General features: G+C 39.5%; 2 protein-coding genes across 5 annotated transcripts in view; both read left to right on the plus strand.

The window, feature by feature from the left end:
• The first annotated feature begins 708 nt into the window (after positions 1–708).
• Positions 709–2,187, plus strand: LOC125802951 (uncharacterized). Of its 4 annotated transcripts, XR_007439994.1 has the most exons (4): positions 709–1,354; positions 1,403–1,462; positions 1,511–1,570; positions 1,619–2,187. XR_007439994.1 is itself a non-coding variant. In XM_049481413.1 (3 exons), the coding sequence occupies exons 1-3, from the start codon at positions 1,262–1,264 to the stop codon at positions 1,685–1,687; spliced, it is 330 nt and encodes a 109-aa protein (XP_049337370.1). In that variant the 5' UTR covers positions 709–1,261; the 3' UTR covers positions 1,688–2,187. The 4 variants fall into 4 exon arrangements, 3 of the variants coding, with proteins under 3 accessions (XP_049337370.1, XP_049337371.1, XP_049337372.1); XM_049481413.1 differs by having other exon boundaries at positions 1,511–2,187; XM_049481414.1 differs by having other exon boundaries at positions 709–1,324; positions 1,511–2,187.
• A 6,631-nt stretch (positions 2,188–8,818) lies between these two features.
• The window catches only part of ednraa (endothelin receptor type Aa), a 58,824-nt gene continuing 50,187 nt past the window's right edge, over positions 8,819–17,455 (plus strand). The window contains exon 1 of the mRNA XM_049481395.1: positions 8,819–8,907. Within this exon, the coding sequence (XP_049337352.1) occupies positions 8,848–8,907 (60 nt within the window). The 5' untranslated portion in view covers positions 8,819–8,847. The remainder of the gene's footprint in view (positions 8,908–17,455) is intronic.

Raw genomic sequence — 17,455 nt, forward strand, 5'->3', positions numbered from 1 at the left:
AATTTATTATCTTATGGTCACAATATATTTATTGTGGTTTTAATATATTATCTCAAAGTCTCAATATACTACGGTATAGTCTCAATATTTTATCTTATTGTCTCAGTATATTATCTTATGGTATACATATATTATCTTATGGTCTCAATATCTTATCTTATAGTTTCTTTATTATTGAAATATCTCAATTAATTGTCTCATAGTCTCAATATATTATGTCACAGTTTCAACATATTATCTTATGGTCTCAATATTTTATCTTAATGTCTCAATATATTATGTCCCAGTCTCAATATATTATGTCACAATCTCAATATACTATGTCACAGTCTCAAAATACTATCTTATGGTCTCAATATATTATCTTGTAGTCTCAAAATATTATCTCATAGTCTCAATATATTATTTTTTGGTTTTAATATATTGTTTTATGATCTCAATATGTTATCTCATAGTCTCAATATACTATCATACGGTCTCAATATATAATCTTATAGTCTCAATGTCTTATCTCATTGTCTCAAACTATTATTTTAATGTCTCAATATATTTTCTCGTGGTCTATATATGTTATATCAAAGTCTATATTATCTTATGGTCTCAATATATTATCTTATTGTCAGGATTTGACCCAGGCAGAGAGACGAGGAGGCGGACGTAAGTGCAGGTATGGCGATAAATTTATTAAATAAGTATAAATAAACAAATAAACAAAGAACAGCGAAACAAACCAAAACAAACTAGGGAGACTAGAGAACAAGAAACTAAACAGAGCTAAGAACAAAAACAGGGAATAACTAAAGCTAGACAAACAAAACAGAACTGTACAAAACAAGAATTATACAAGAAGATAAACAAAGAACAAGGGACTCGGGCTAAGGCTATGGAAACACTGAGAACAGAGAAACGCAGAGGGACAGACAACGGGGGACAGTGCAAAGACCGACAGAGGACAAGTAACAGAGGAAGTCTTTTTAACATAACAGGAAACACACTGGGAGTGGAAACACCTGGGGAAGGGGTGGAGCTACAAATGAGACATGAGGTAATGGAAAATCACAGGCAGAACACAGGGGCACGGGTCACGTGGGACAACACAGGCACGAGGACAGACAGGAAACAGGGCCAGGCGTGACAGAAACCTCCCCCTAAACGCGCAGCTCCCGAGGCGCGTAAAAACAAACCCCGGGGGCTGGCGGCAGGGAGAGGCCGGGGAAAACAGGAGACCGAACGGGAGACTGGACAGGGAACTGGACAGGAGATGGAGACAGGACAGGGGACAGAGACTGGACAGGGAACGGACACTGGACGGGGAACTGGACAGGTGACGGAGACTGGACGGGGAACTGGACAGGTGACGGAGACTGGATGGGGAACGGAGACTGGACGGGGAACTGGACAGGTGACGGAGACTGGACGGGGAACTGGACAGGTGACGGAGACTGGACGGGGAACTGGACAGGTGACGGAGACTGGATGGGGAACGGAGACTGGACGGGGAACTGGACAGGTGACGGAGACTGGACGGGGAACTGGACAGGTGACGGAGACTGGACGGGGAACTGGACAGGTGACGGAGACTGGACGGGGAACTGGACAGGTGACGGAGACTGGACAGGTGACGGAGACTGGACATGAGACAGAGACTGGACGGGACCGGACATGGGAACAGGGACTAGAACATTGACGGGGACGGAAACAAACACAGTAACAGGGACAGGAACAGAGAAACCACCGGGGAAAGGAACTGGAACGATCACAGATACAGGGACCAGGACAGGGAGAGACAGGGGGACCAAAAACACAGGTGGGTGCCCAGGACTGGCAAAAGTCTGTGGGGACAGCCTGGGCACATAACTAGGGGCATAGTCAGGAGGCCTAGGAGCAGGCCTGGAAATACGGGGCCTGGGCCCAAACATAGTTCTGGGAGCTGCAGGTGCTTGAGCTGGAGCTGGAGCAGCTGGGACTGCTGGTGCTGGAGCTGGAGCAGCTGGGACTGCTGGTGCTGGAGCTGGAGCAGCTGGGACTGCTGGTGCTGGAGCTGGAGCAGCTGGGACTGCTGGTGCTGGAGCTGGAGCAGCTGGGACTGCTGGTGCTTGAGCTGGAGCAGCTGGGACTGCTGGTGCTTGAACTGGAGCAGCTGGGACTGCTGGTGCTTGAACTGGAGCAGCTGGGACTGCTGGTGCTTGGGAGAGCGGCTCGGCCGCCGCTGAAAGCTCGGAGAGCGGCGCTGCCGCCGCTGCAGTCTGTGAGCGCGGCGCGGCCGCCGCTGAAAGCTCGGAGAGCGGCGCTGCCGCCGCTGCAGTCTGTGAGCGCGGCGCGGCCGCCGCTGAAGTCTCGGGGAGCGGCGCGGCCGCCGCTGAAATCTCGGAGAGCGGCGCTGCCGCCGCTGCAGTCTGTGAGCGCGGCGCGGCCGCCGCTGAAAGCTCGGAGAGCGGCGCTGCCGCCGCTGCAGTCTGTGAGTGCGTCGCGGCCGCCGCTGAAGTCTCGGGGAGCGGCGCGGCCGCCGCTGAAATCTCGGAGAGCGGCGCTGCCGCCGCTGCAGTCTGTGAGCGCGGCACGGCCGCCGCTGAAAGCTCGGAGAGCGGCGCTGCCGCCGCTGCAGTCTGTGCGCGTGGCGCGGCCGCCGCTGAAGTCTCGGGGAGCGGCGCGGCCGCCGCTGAAATCTCGGAGAGCGGCGCGGCCGCCGCTGAAATCTCGGGGAGCGGCGCGTGCAACACGGGGCGTGGCATCTCAGCCGCGTGTATCGCGGGACGCAGCGCTTCAGACGCGTGCTTCACGGGGCGTGGCATGAAGAGATCCGCTGCAGCAATGCTGGAGCCTAAAGCTGCGGTTGAAGAAAAAACCCGGACTGGAGTCCTACTCTCTTGTGCAGCGTCAGGTGTGAGTAGCGCGGGGAGCGCTGGTTCGCCGGTGAAAGCTGGCGCGGGGAAAGTCTTTGACCGCGGCTGGCTCGCCGCGCAGGGGGTCTCGGAGCGCGGTTCTGCTGCTACCGCGGGAATCACGGCCTGCAGTTCGGCTGCCACCGCGAAAGACACAGGGCGCGGATCGGCAGCTACCGCAGGAGGAAGTAGCGGCTGGCGGGCTGGTGCAGGAGGGCAGTCCTCAAACTCCTCTTCACTGGACGCAGGTGTGAGGAGATCGGAGTAGTCCCAGGAATAGGACTCCTCACAGCCTGCATCCATGCCACCCCCGTCCTCGTCGGGGCGAGGATCGAGGCTGACCGCACACAGCCCAAGCGCCCCCCCAAGAAAATCCTCCCCGGAAACGGGCTTCTCCTCCGGCTGGCGGGACCCCTTAAAACGTCTACCCCGAGGCCTGCGGCGTCCTTGAGGCCTCGGGGATTCCAACGCCGGGGTCCCGAATGGAGCATGGCGGATCGCCATCCTGGAGCCAGTCCACGGGATCCCCTTGTGGGTCTCGGTGGGCGCCACTGAAGCTGGGCTGACGGGCTCCAACCCGAGGAAAGGCGCTGGGAGCGGTTCATCTCCTCGGATTTGCTCGGCGAGGAGGCGGAGAAATTCCAGGTCCGCCTTCCGAGCAGCATGCCACTGGTGTACGTCCATTTGGTCGGTCTTTTTGTCAGGATTTGACCCAGGCAGAGAGACGAGGAGGCGGACGTAAGTGCAGGTATGGCGATAAATTTATTAAATAAGTATAAATAAACAAATAAACAAAGAACAGCGAAACAAACCAAAACAAACTAGGGAGACTAGAGAACAAGAAACTAAACAGAGCTAAGAACAAAAACAGGGAATAACTAAAGCTAGACAAACAAAACAGAACTGTACAAAACAAGAATTATACAAGAAGATAAACAAAGAACAAGGGACTCGGGCTAAGGCTATGGAAACACTGAGAACAGAGAAACGCAGAGGGACAGACAACGGGGGACAGTGCAAAGACCGACAGAGGACAAGTAACAGAGGAAGTCTTTTTAACATAACAGGAAACACACTGGGAGTGGAAACACCTGGGGAAGGGGTGGAGCTACAAATGAGACATGAGGTAATGGAAAATCACAGGCAGAACACAGGGGCACGGGTCACGTGGGACAACACAGGCACGAGGACAGACAGGAAACAGGGCCAGGCGTGACACTTATAGTTTCTTTATTATTTAAAAATCTTGATTAATTACCTTATTGTCTTAATATATTATGTCACAGTCTCAAAATATTATCTTGTAGTCTCAAAATATTATCTCATAGTCTCAATATATTATCTTTTGGTTTTAATATATTGTTTTATGATTTCAATATGTTATCTCATAGTCTCAATATAATATCATATGGTCTCAATATATAATCTTACAGTCTCAATGTCTTATCTTATTGTCTCAAATTATTATTTTGATGTCTCAATATAGTATCTCATGGTCTCAATATATTATCTTATAGTCTCACTGTCTCATCTTATTGTCTCAAATTATTATTTTAATGTCTCAATATATTATCTCATGGTCTCAATATATTATCTTATAGTCTCACTGTCTTATCTTATTGTCTCAAATTATTATTTTAATGTCTCAATATATTATCTCACGGTCTCAATATATTATCTTATAGTTTCTTTATTATTTTAAAATATATTATCTTAACGTCTCAATTTTCAGTATTATCTCAGTCTCAGTATATTATCTTATGGTATCAATATATTATCTTATGGTCTCAATATATTATCTTATAGTTTCTTTATTATTTAAAAAATGTTATCTCATAGTCTTAATATATTATCTTATGGTCTCAATATGTTTTCCCAAAGTCTCAATATAATGTCGTATGGTCTCAATATATAATTTCATAGTCTCAATGTTTTATCTCATTGTCTCAAATTGGTATTTTAATGTCTCAATATATTATCTCATGGTCTCAATATGTTTTCTCAAAGTCTCAGTTTTCAGTATTATCTCAGTCTCAGTATAGTATGTTATGGTCTCAATATATTATCTTATGGTCTCAATATATTATGTTATAGTTTCTTTATTATTTAAAAATCTTGGTTAACTATCTTATTGTCTCAATATATTATGTCACAGTCTCAAAATATTATCTTGTAGTCTCAAAATATTATCTCATTTGGTTTTAATATATTGTGTTATGATCTCAATATGTTATCTCATAGTCTCAATATATTATCTTTTGGTCACAATATATAATCTTACAGTCTCAATGTCTTATCTCATTGTCTCGAAATATTATTTTTATGTCACAAAATATCTTATTGTCTTAATATGTTATCTCAAAGCTTCAATATATTATCTTATAGTCTCAATGTGTTATCTCAGTCTCGCAATATTATCTCATAGTCTCAATATACAGTATTATTTTATGGTCTAAATATATTTGATTTTGTAGCTTCAGTGTATTATTTTGTTCTGTCAATGTATTAATGTGTGGCATATATATGTTGTCTTATTAACTTATTTTTCAATATAATATTATTTTAAGTATAATATTCTGTTCCCTCAAATATGAACGTATAGCCTCAATTTATTATTTTGCAGTCTAAATACTGTATATTATTTTGATGTCTCAATATACTGTATTATCTTTTAGATACAGCTTGTAAAAAAAACAATACAATCATGATACAATATAAGCAGCAGCTGGTCTTTTCAGTGTACATATAAAAACGGACTTACATAGATTAAAACAACAGGGCATTTTGGTCTATTTCTCTTGGTCCATTCATCATGAAATGTTCACACTGTGTAAAGATCAGGACTGATGATATATTACTGTTATCTATTATCTGCTATTTTGTAATATATTTATCTAAATGCAATGTATCTCCAGTTTGTGAGCTTTACTAATTAACAGTGCATTAACCCCTACCATCTGTTTACCTCCCATTCATTTATCAGCGTCAGTAAAGGCCAAAACTGCATATATTCTTTATTTAAAGTTAATATATTGTGAGCTGGGCTTGCTGTTCTCCAACACACGTGAGTCTGCCTCCTCCAGAGTAATCTCTCTCTGCTGCATTGTAAAAAGAGATAGCTGCTACACTTCTCATGACCTCTAACCCCGTGGTCTCGCGGCGAGGTGAACTGACGTGGCTCTTTCCCGGAACACACGCGCTAATGGAGCGTATATCATACATCACGTCTCGTCTTCGGCTCCGGACTGCGGGAGGTGAAGCTGACGGATTGTGGGGAGTTTAGGGAGGCGGTAATGCGGCTGGTGCAGTGTCTTAACATTATCCAGCTGCTTTTCTTCACTATCGAGGAGCTGATTTACAGCTACAGAGTGATTATTTTAGAGATTTTAGATGCTTTATGTACTACGGGGACAGTTTTAGTTTTTAACATAAGCATGGGGAGGTGAGGTGATATAATGTGATGTCTGTAATGTTTACGGCCGATTTGCTCAAATGGGAGCGACTACTCGATTTATACACCAACTTAGTTACAGCAAAAGTTCCATTTGCAATATATTATGTTCAGCTGCTCACATACACAAATGTGAGGCTACAGTATGATCATACATTGGATTTGGTCACCTTTAACTTGGAATCTGAGTGTTTAAATTAAGATAAAACCTTTCAAAATTTGCTTTGCTTTGCAGTGTGAATGATACACAGCTCCTGAGGTGACAATGTTTTAGTTTTTTTTGTTTTTTCATTATTACTACAATTTCTTGTGGCCTCGGGTTATATATTGTTAGAGCAATTTCTTTGTTTTATTTGAAATAGTATATTATGAATTTGGATTTAATGCTTAATTAATATTCATCAGAACTTTGAGTTATGTTTCTAGTTTGGTAGAGATATAGCCCAAAAGACTTGCAATCGTGATTGCAGTGAAAGATGATTCTACTAAATGTTGATATAGGGGGGTGAATACTTTTGCACATCACACATTTCAGATTTTTATCTAATGAACATTTTGAAAACCATGTATCATTTTTTACTTTGTGTTGGTCGATCACCCCTAAAATCTCAATCAAATTGATTTAAGTTTGCGCTTGTTAGGTGAAAAAACGTGAAAAGGTTCAAGGGATATTAATACTTTGCATGCTCAAGACTGCAAACCTGACTTTTAACTCCACAATAATCAGAATAAAGAATAAAATAACATTGCTGTTCCCTTAAATGAGGTCAGTATCTTCTGCTGAGACACACAAAAGCACCGCACTGTTAAGATACGAATGTGCCAAAGTCAGAGCTCACTTGGCTCTTAAAGGGAATGACAACTGGCACACTGACTGGTTTATTTCATGTTACACCCAAAATACACCCATGATTAATTTAAATAATATGCAAGGCATATTTTTTGCATCCTACCTTAAATGCCTCTATGGTCTCCAGTATGAATAAATGTCATGTGACACAAAAAAAAGTGTGTTCTAAGGTGTTTCTATTTAGCCCTGCTTTAGATCACTGAATTAGAGGTCTCTGAAGAAAGACAGGTTTTGGATATTTCTCATAAATATTCATACATGCAAATATATCGCCTCTGATTGGCTAACAGCACTGCAGCAGGGAACTTTACAGCTCTAAAACTCAAAGGACAAATTTTTTTCAGAGATACAGCCTTAGTTATAAAGGTACAGCACTGATTGCTAGATACAATTATTAAACTTATTAGACTCTTAAACTTCACTTAACGCTGGACTCTCAGTGAATAACCCCCACAGCAGTGAGAATAACCCCCGCGGCAGCCTGTGGGTGGTCCTGAGCCGAGGTGGGTGAGGCCATGTAGTCACTGGTTGACGTAGACATCTAACATCTCTCTGATCAACTCGTATTTCTAAGTATTTTCCTCTACTAGAGACTGCAGACAATTATACAAAGAACAAGAAAAGTGGATTTTAGCGGAATAAGACCTCCATAAAATATACGTATTTAAGTTTGTTTGTTTGTTAGCATCAAACCGTTATTAACCTGTTATAAACCCTTTCAGACCCTGCATCCATTCGAATGGACAACATGTATTTTCTTTGTTGCTTTTTAATGTTTTGTTGAACATAACCCTAATTTGAGAGCTGTTGTCTATTAGAGTAGACCATGAACCAGACGATTAACAAGTTTTTAAACCAATGAAACAGTAGCTTGGCCCCATCCACTGAAGAAAAAACACTGGAAAGAGACCTTTAGTATTTCAGAAAGAACAAAAAAAGTGGATTTTAGTGGAATGAGACCTTTAAAATCTCAATAAAATATACAGTATTTAAATTTGTGTTTGTAAGGCATCAAAATGTGATAGAAAAGTTCAAGGGGTATAAAGGCTTTTGCAAGACACTGTAATCAAATAGAATTAGGCAACTCCTTTCCTCACTCTTTGCCCTTTATCCACTTTGCCCTTTTCTTGGCTCGTAAAACAGGGACTTCCTAGTAGTTCTCAGGCAGCAAATTTGGCACATCTGCAGTTATCAAGTTGAAGAAGAACACAAGCCAAGTGTTGTATAATACTTAATTGAGCACAATGCAGATCATGATCAGACATGCAGGTATTAGTGCGCATCCAACAGCGGTGGCTGTTCTCAACGTTCTCAGCGCTAATTATAACCTCCACACGAGCGCCGAAAGCCAGCCTGCACGTCAGTCACAAGACAATCAAAATGGTCCTTCATTTTCCCCCACCGAACCCAGTCCCCACCAACCCCACCTCCCTCCCTTCATCCCTCCATCCCTCCACCCACCAATCCCCCTTTTTGGAGCAAGTGCCCCAGTTAAGAAACCGCTTACACCCCTCTCAGTCAGAGGTTTCAACTCTTGCTTTTTCCCACAGGGTATGTACCAATATGCAGGGAGCACATTTCGACAGATGCCATCAGAGAACAAGCATATGAATTACCAGGCAGGCTGCCATCTTTGAGTTCAGACAGAATGGCATTAATACCAGATGAAGAGCCCAAAACAACAACAGCACAACAACATGAAAGCCCAAAACAACTGGGACCAGGTAAAGGTTTCATCATTTTATATATTAATGGCTTGATTAACAAAGACTCCAAACTCAACCACCACCAGCGAGCAGCGCAGCAGCTCAGCTCAGCGCACCACACCCCCCACCCCCCAACCCCCTTACCCCATCCTCCTCAACCCTGCAAAAGTTGCGACGCCGCTCGCTGCAACTGCTGCCGGAGTTGAGGGACTTTGCGGAGGAGAGAAAAGAAAAAAGAAAAAGAAACGATCCAGTCAGCAAATCACGTCCCGATGAATAAAATATACGCCACTGTTGACCATGACTTATTCAAGAGCCATTACGTATTCATGCCTACAATTAAAGAAAACACAATCGTTTTAAAATTAAATGGCTGTAAATATTAGCACTACCCAATTAAGTCACAATTCGTATATATTAAGAAGGCAGATTAGCTGCTGAAGTGAGTGCACTCTGGTGCACTGAAGCGAGTTGAGGTTGTTTGAGTTGCGGCGTGTCGTTGAGTCGTCGTGCTGCTTATCCGGGTCATCGGTTTCCTCTTCGGTTCTGTTCAGCAAAAAATCTGATCTAAAACTGAAAAAGATGCTTTAAAAAGTGAAAACTAAACCACAAGAAATAAAATAAACCACCTAAACTGAAAATAGCTTCAGTTTTTTTCTCTTATAAGTTGAAGACAATAAATAACACAGGTATCAGAGAATGTTATAGGAACATTATAAGAATGTTTTAAAAGGTTTTGAAAAGGTATGTTACTTAAATAATGTTCCAGGAACGTTTTGAAAATGTGTGACAGTACAATTATGCATTGTGTCAAACTGTTATTAACCTGTTATTAACCCTTTCAGACTCTGCATCCATTCCAATGGACATACATCATGTATTTTCTTTATTTTTAAATGTTTTGTAGCACATAACACTGTTTAAGAGTATAGACCATGAACCAGCCAATGAACAAGTTTATAAAACAGTGAACCAGTAACTTGACCCAGCCCACTGCAAAACCAATGGGCAAACAGTAGTGCTAGAACCACTGAGGCTGAAGTAACAGTGCATTTTTACTCATTTAATGCGGTTTATTCATTTTAGTTAATTGGATTTGTTTGCTTTTATAGATATTATAGTACAATATTAGAGTCTTCTTTTCTGTGCATCATAGATAGAAAACAGCATTCCTACATGTTTTTCTATGCCTGGAGATAATTCAGATCTTAAAATATATATAATTAAAACATTCCCAGCTAGACAAATACTAACATTATAAAAAAAAACGTTAAAAGATAAAAAAAAATAACTCTGGCAAGAATGAAACTAAAACTGAAACTTCACATAAAGCATTGCTCTTTAATGCACAAATTGTTCAGAAGAATGTCAGATATGAGTCACATTAAAAAAAAGAGTGTGTCAAAACATTAAAAAATAAGACAGGAATGGGTCAATCTAATTTGGGCCATTTTACCTGCTGTGTGAATTTGGCAGTAGTGAACCAACGTGATCTTATCTAATAGCATTAATAATTATCACTTGATTACAGTATTATCTTGTGGCCTCATTAAAAAATAGTTGTAAGTGTCAAATTGACATATTATTGGGATTCTTGTTTTTATTTATCGATATAAATTTTATTGTCATTTAACTTCATACGGTTATTAAAAAGTGCTAAAACCAATATGAACAGGTTTAAAAATAAGGGTAAAATGTGTTTAATAATATACGTCTCTAACCCTCTCATGCATGAATTATAATAAACTCAGTCAGGATTTTTTTCTAAGTGTTTTTATACATCCTTAGGGATGTAAAACAAGGTTTGAAAAAAATATATATTCTATCTTTATTCGATAAAGAAATATTTATCTGTCCACTCAAGTGTACTTCATGCATTTTTTGTTGTAAAAAAAACACAAATGTAATTCAGTTATACAGTTGTAATATGGTATTCTGTTGGAATAGTGGAACTGAGGAGGATATTGTGACACAAGAAAATGTCTCTGAACCGTAGAACCTTATAGAATCTTGATTGTGACTGGTATTATCATGCTGTATTCTTGTCAAGTCTCTGAACTGTTAAGTGAGCATATTCTCTTATAGTATTTTATAGCATGTATCATATTTCCTGTCAAATCATGCTTGTTGCTAATTTCTGAGACTATTTTCTATGATGGTTGCCAAAGCATACAGGGCACAAAGCTACAAGACACTGCATGCAGATGTACTTGGTTCTTTGTGTGCTGGCATTTTATACTTTCTTGAGCTGGGGCCAGTGGTTTCCAGGGGCATACTGGATATTGGGGTGCCCTTAGTTTCAACAGCCTCATCTCCTTCATCTCCGTTCCTCAGCCTCAACTCCCTCAGTAACATTTCCAGACTCACCTTCACTATCACTGCTTGACCCTACTTCTCTGCTTGCAACTGTCTGTACTGGCAGACATTCCTCAATTAAAGAAGTTGATTTACAGCCAAAACATTAAACAATATGAATTATTTTAAAAACAACACTGGAAGTAATTGACATTGCATAAAAGTTGAAAAATAGCTAATGATGCATGATGTACAATTAAGTGGACAGATGATTAATCTACAATTCCCTCAAATATAAAATCAAAATTTCGAAAATCTTTACATAATGTGTCACCTTAGATGTTACTTGATGTAATTATATATATTTTTTACCTGCAGTGATATAATTTTATAAAAGGTAGAAACAAAAATAGCCAAGGTGTTTGGTGGTTTTCCCTGTCTGCCGGCCATCTTGATTTCATTGACTTCTTTTTCCCATTACAATGACCAACCAATGGGATTTTTTTGTATAGGATGATGCAATAGCTTCCACTACAGTGGACTATATGCAGCAATGCCCATAATTGCAAGCATATTTAAAGATTTTTTTTTTTTAAACAGCTGTACACTGTAGTGACCTCTATGCATGAAAGGGCTAAAATAATATTTGGTTAAAAAATTAGTACTTGGTTTAGTGTTGCTCTACTGTGGAGCGTAATGAGCCATGTGACGCGGGTAACTGAGGAATTGTGGGCCAGAGAAACAACTAACTTAGCAGCAGAGTGAGAACTTACAACAACCATATAACACAAGGTCTAAAAGGCGCACATGATAAATGCTTATATTTGTTTTATATAGTGTGGTGTGTTTTATATGCCTTTTTGTGATTAATCTTGTGTATTTTTGTGAGCTGTACACAGTATTGTTGTGCTAACCGGTGAAGCTACAATAGTCTTTTTCACAGTTTATTAACTTTTTGCTTCCATATTTTAACCTGTGGTTAAAATGCAGTATATGGTACCTTGTTCCTCAATATGTTATTTATTAGCTTCAATATTTAATTATATGGTCTGTTACAGCCTTAATGTATAATCGTGTGGCCTCAGTATGTTATCTAGTGGCCTCAATATTTTCTCATATGGCCTGTTATTTAATAGCCTCAATAGATTATCATGTGGCCTCCATATAATATTAGCATTACCCACGGAAGTCACAGGCAGATTAGCTCTTAAAGTGAATGCACTCCGGTGCACTGAAATGAATTCTGGTTGTTGTGGGATTGTGTCGACATGTTATGCTGTTTATTTAGATCATCTTTTTCTTTTCTTTTTCTTTTTCTCATTGAGTCGGTTCTGTTTAGCGTAACGTCTGATCTAGAACCGAAAAAAAACACAGAACCCTCTAAACCACAAAACCACAACCCCCTAAATTTGACTTAAAATGGACTTTTCCTACAAGCCGAAGACAATAAGGCATCTTGTGATTGTTACGATGTTAGAAGATGTAATTGGATGAATGAGAGAATGGTGGAGAGCTTTATTAAAACACTGAACTCTTCGCTCCAGGCCTCGTAACACATGCTGAGTAGAAATCAGGCAAAAATGGAGACTGGAAGTAATTTGGTCCAGCAGGAAGTACAGGGTTATTCTGGCAACCGAGCTCAAACACTGAGCCTGCAGGAACTGGCACTGGAGAAAAGTGAAGAGTCTTCAGCTTATATAATGATGGATTGGAGAATGAGCACCAGAAAGAGTCTTGGGAATCAGATTCTATTCTAGACAGATCCAAAACATTAAAACCACCTGATCTATACAGTACTGTGTACGTCCCCTTCCCCACAAGAACTCCCCAAGACCACTAAAGCTATTTTGCAGTAAGTAGCTTGTTTTGGATGCACCTTAATTTCTCTGCATTGTTGATTAATGCTGAAGTCATTTAAACTATAAAGAAAAACACATTATTAAAATTATTTAGTAAACAAAAATGTGTTAAACGAACCAGAATATGTTTTATATTTTACATTATTTAAAGTAGCATCTCTTGCTTAGATAGAGACAGTTTTGTAAATCTTGGCTGGATTTTCTCAGTCAGCTTTATGATGTAGAGTCACCTGGAATTCAGGCTTTCAGTTAACAGCTGTGCTGAACTCATCAAGAGTTAATTACTTGAATTTCTTGTCTCTTAATAAAGTGTTTGAGAGCATCAGGTGTAAAGTAGTGAAGAGGTAGAGTTACAGGTATACAGTGAATAGTGAATATTTGAGTAATGTTCTAATCCAGATTATGAGAAGCAAGAACTACTCAACTAAGTACAGACTTTAAGAAATGAAGGTCAGTCAATCCAAAAAGAAGAATTTTAAGAGTTTTGAAAGTATCTTCCAGTACAGTCACCACAAAGACCATCATAAACATTATAATGATGAAACTGGCTCTCATCAGGACCACCCAGGAATGGAAGAGCAAGAGTTTCCTCTGTTGTACAGGATAAGTTCATCAGAGTTCCCAGCCTCAGAAACCACAAGTTAACAGCTCCCTTAGGAATGTGTCTTAGTAACGCATTAAACAGACACATCAGGAACACAGACCATTTACACATATGAAGCAAAGAGGGAGAAAAAAAATACTAAACAGTATAATAAATAGAGAAGTTTGGGAGATTTTTTTAAATAGTACAGGCTAATCAGAGTAGAAACATTCTGTATGTATACCACTCTGGAAAAAGAGACTATTTAAAAATAATGTTTTTCTTTTATTTTACCAAATTAAAAACCTCTGGAATATAATCAAGAGGAAGATGGATGATCACAAGCCATCAAACCAAACTGAACTGCTTGAATTTTTGCAGCAGGAGTAAAGCAGCATAAAGTTATCCAAAAGCAGTGTGTAAGACTGGTGGAGGAGAACATGATGCTAAGATGCCTGAAAACTGTGATTAAAAACCAGGGTTATTCCACCAAATATTGATTTCTGAACTCTTAAAACTTGTTTTCTTTGCATTACTTGAGGTCTGAAAGCTCTGCATCTTTTTTTCAGCCATTTCTCATTTTCTGCAAATAAATGCTCTAAATGACAGCGTTTTGTGTGTAATTTGGGAGAAATGTTGCTGTAGTTTATAGACTAAAACAACAATGTTCATTTTACTCAAACCTAAACCATATATAACATGTAAGCATAACAGAAAACAGATAAACTGATTCAAAAACTATATATATATATATGTGTGTGTGTGTGTGTGTTTGTGTGTGTGTGTGTGTGTGTGTGTGTGTGTGTGTGTGTGTGTATATACGGTTTTAGAGTTTTGTATAGTGGTTTTGAATCTTCAGCCCCGTGTACTCATGATAAAATCGATTGCATGCTTTTTTTATTGGTCCCTCCAACCTTTGTGGCACAAAAATGTGAATCAAAGTGAATCAAAAATGTGAATCAAAGTGAATCAAATTTCTGAACATTATGTCCACATTATGTTTTTCTGGTGGATGTGTTTCATTGGACAGGCCCTGTTTAACACACATGCAAATAAATCAGATCAAATTCCTGATTCCTGATACTAAAGATGTAGTAATATTATGTAGTGATTTCTCTAACACGTTCTCATAAATAAATAACAGATAATGGAGTGTGTTGTGTGTGTGTGGAAGGAGATAACAGATTATTGGATTCTCTGCTGTGTGTTTGTAAGGCATGTCCTGCAGGAGGAGTGTATGCAGTGCAGGGTGATAAACAGGCCGTAGTGCTGTCTCAGCTGCTCAGCGTGTGGCCAGGCGTCTGATAGCTGCCTTCCTGCACTTAACTCCAGCATTGATAATGGCCGAGCTGCGCAGGATTAATGCACAGGTTGGGTAATGGACGGCGATGCGGTCATAAAAGCGATGAGCTTTCCATGATCTGCCGCATTACACCGTGAATGACTCACTTATATCAGCACTGACCGACAAACAACAACAAAATAACAGTTACAGCTGATCTTAAGGGAAAATGGAGATTGTTTTTTTAAGTTTTACGTTAAAATGTATTGCTTTACAAACTTTACAGACACCTAAAATATGTTTTAAACCCTATCTGAACATCTGTGAAAAATGTTTTACACTTCTACTCAGTGATAAAATTCTTGCACTCTGGACTGCAATTCAAAAAACAGAAAACTAGTGAGTTTTTCATGGCTTTAGTAGCTCCTCCATTTCCACTCGCTGTTGTGTTTTTATTGCAGATCTCCATGGAAACGTGGCCCAAAGTGTAATTACGGTGTGTGGCAGTGAACAAATAGCTATTTTATTAAACTTGAGGTGATGAAACTCAGAGATGTGCATCCAGACGGGACTAAAATTACCGGAGGACCGTGAACAGAGCTCAGCGAAAAACAGTAGATAGTTCAGCCTGTAATTTTTCAGAGGATGTCTCAGAAAAACACATATATGGTTGTTCCAGACGGGAATAAAATCACAGAAAATCTTCCTCATAAAACAGAAAATTACCCCAGGACCTAATTCTGTCCGGATAGGATAGATGGATGGATAGATAGATAGGTCGGTCGGTCGGTCCGTAGGTAGGTAGCTAGGTAGGTAGGTAGGTAGGTAGGTAGATAGGTAGCTAGGTAGGAAGGTAGGTAGGTAGGTAGATAGCTAGGTAGCTAGGTAGGTAGCTAGGTAGATAGGTAGATAGGTAGATAGGTAGGTAGGTAGCTAGGTAGCTAGCTAGGTAGGTAGGTAGGTAGGTAGATAGGTAGCTAGGTAGGTAGATAGCTAGGTAGCTAGGTAGGTAGGTAGGTAGGTAGGTAGATAGGTAGATAGGTCGATAGGTAGGTAGATAGGTAGCTAGGTAGGTAGATAGGTAGGTAGGTAGGTAGCTAGGTAGGTAGGTAGGTAGATAGGTAGATAGGTAGGTAGGTAGCTAGGTAGCTAGGTAGCTAGGTAGGTAGGTAGGTAGATATGTAGATAGGTAGGTAGGTAGCTAGGTAGGTAGCTAGGTAGGTAGGTACTTTATTTACCCCGAAGGGAATTTAGGCAATTTAGATGCTTGTTCAAAATTTCCGTGTGTTTCAGAACAAAGCAATACATCGAAAATATATGTTTTGAGACTGTTGTTTGGTATGCATTTTTAATCTTTCTTTAATTTTCTAGCTTTTTCGAATTAGTAGGACCCAACAAGTTTAAAAACTTTGTTTGTCTTTTGTCTATTTGCAAAAAAAAAAAAAAAACAATGTCCTCATTTTGGGACAATACTTTATTTTATCTTTAAAAATGATCCTTGAATTTAGGACCAAATTGGTCCAAAAACTGAATTTGTATCTGTCTACAGTAAGTAAGTAGATAAACTAGTTTCAAACATAAAATGCAATGAGAATTTTTACTTGTCACGTGTTTCTATCTGGACTGGCTGTAGAAACCTTTGACTGGGATTCCTGCAATCTTGTTTTTAAATAATTAATAAAAGTTATTTAGTCCGCTTACTAAACTGCAGTGTGAAACCAAAACTAAACGTATCGAATACTGAATATACAGTGTAACAAACACACAAGGTGCAGACAGCTGCATCAAACAGTTTAGCGTCAGTCACATGGAAAGCACGGGCGGCATTGCATTTAAAAAAAAAAATAAATAAGATCCTATCAAGCGAAGTAAAATATATGGTAGTAAAAAAATATTAAATTCACATATTTATTGATTTTTAAACAAGAGAAATCAGGCGCAGAATCTGGTCTGAACTTTCAGTTGTGAAAATGCCCAGAGTAAACAAATGGTATTGACAGCTTTCACAGTGCAGGCTAGAAAAATTAAGTGAATCCTTTGGAATTGATAGGATTTCTGGATCTCTGCATTGATTAAACAATAAATGGTAACACTTTCTAATATTTTTCTTTAATATATTTTTAACTAATGATTAGTAGATGTAAATAAAGCAGTAGTTTATCAGAATTTGAATATTAACAAATGCTCACACATGGCACTTATTTATCACCATGGATATTCATATTAAAAATGTTAGCAAATCAGAATTTGAACATTAATAAATTGCTTGTAAATACGAATTTTAAACCGAAATGGCACATTTTTATTAATTGCCGTTCATGTTGCCAATGCTTTATAGTTGATAGCGACTTTTTAGTTTCTAAAAATGTGACAAATAACAGTTATTAATCATTAGTTGTTTGGTATATTAATGAAAGTTAACCAATAAATTGTACAAATAAATGGTCTTATCTTAATCTAATTCATAATTACACATTTTCCCTCTTAAATAAAGTCACACAAATCCTGTTTTCTCTCTATTCTGATCTTCTCATAAAGAAAGGTCTT

The sequence above is a fragment of the Astyanax mexicanus genome, chromosome 7 (assembly GCF_023375975.1).
Source record: "Astyanax mexicanus isolate ESR-SI-001 chromosome 7, AstMex3_surface, whole genome shotgun sequence".
Taxonomy (NCBI): Eukaryota; Metazoa; Chordata; class Actinopteri; order Characiformes; family Acestrorhamphidae; genus Astyanax; species Astyanax mexicanus.

Bases quoted from the DNA above. Each gene is read 5' to 3' on its own strand.
- LOC125802951 (XM_049481413.1), top strand. From the start codon at position 1,262: ATGGAGACAGGACAGGGGACAGAGACTGGACAGGGAACGGACACTGGA. The intron at 1,355-1,402 runs GTGACGGAGACT...GGAACTGGACAG, and splicing joins CTGGACGGGGAACTGGACAG to GTGACGGAGACTGGACGGGG. The intron at 1,463-1,510 runs GTGACGGAGACT...GGAACTGGACAG, and splicing joins CTGGACGGGGAACTGGACAG to GTGACGGAGACTGGACGGGG.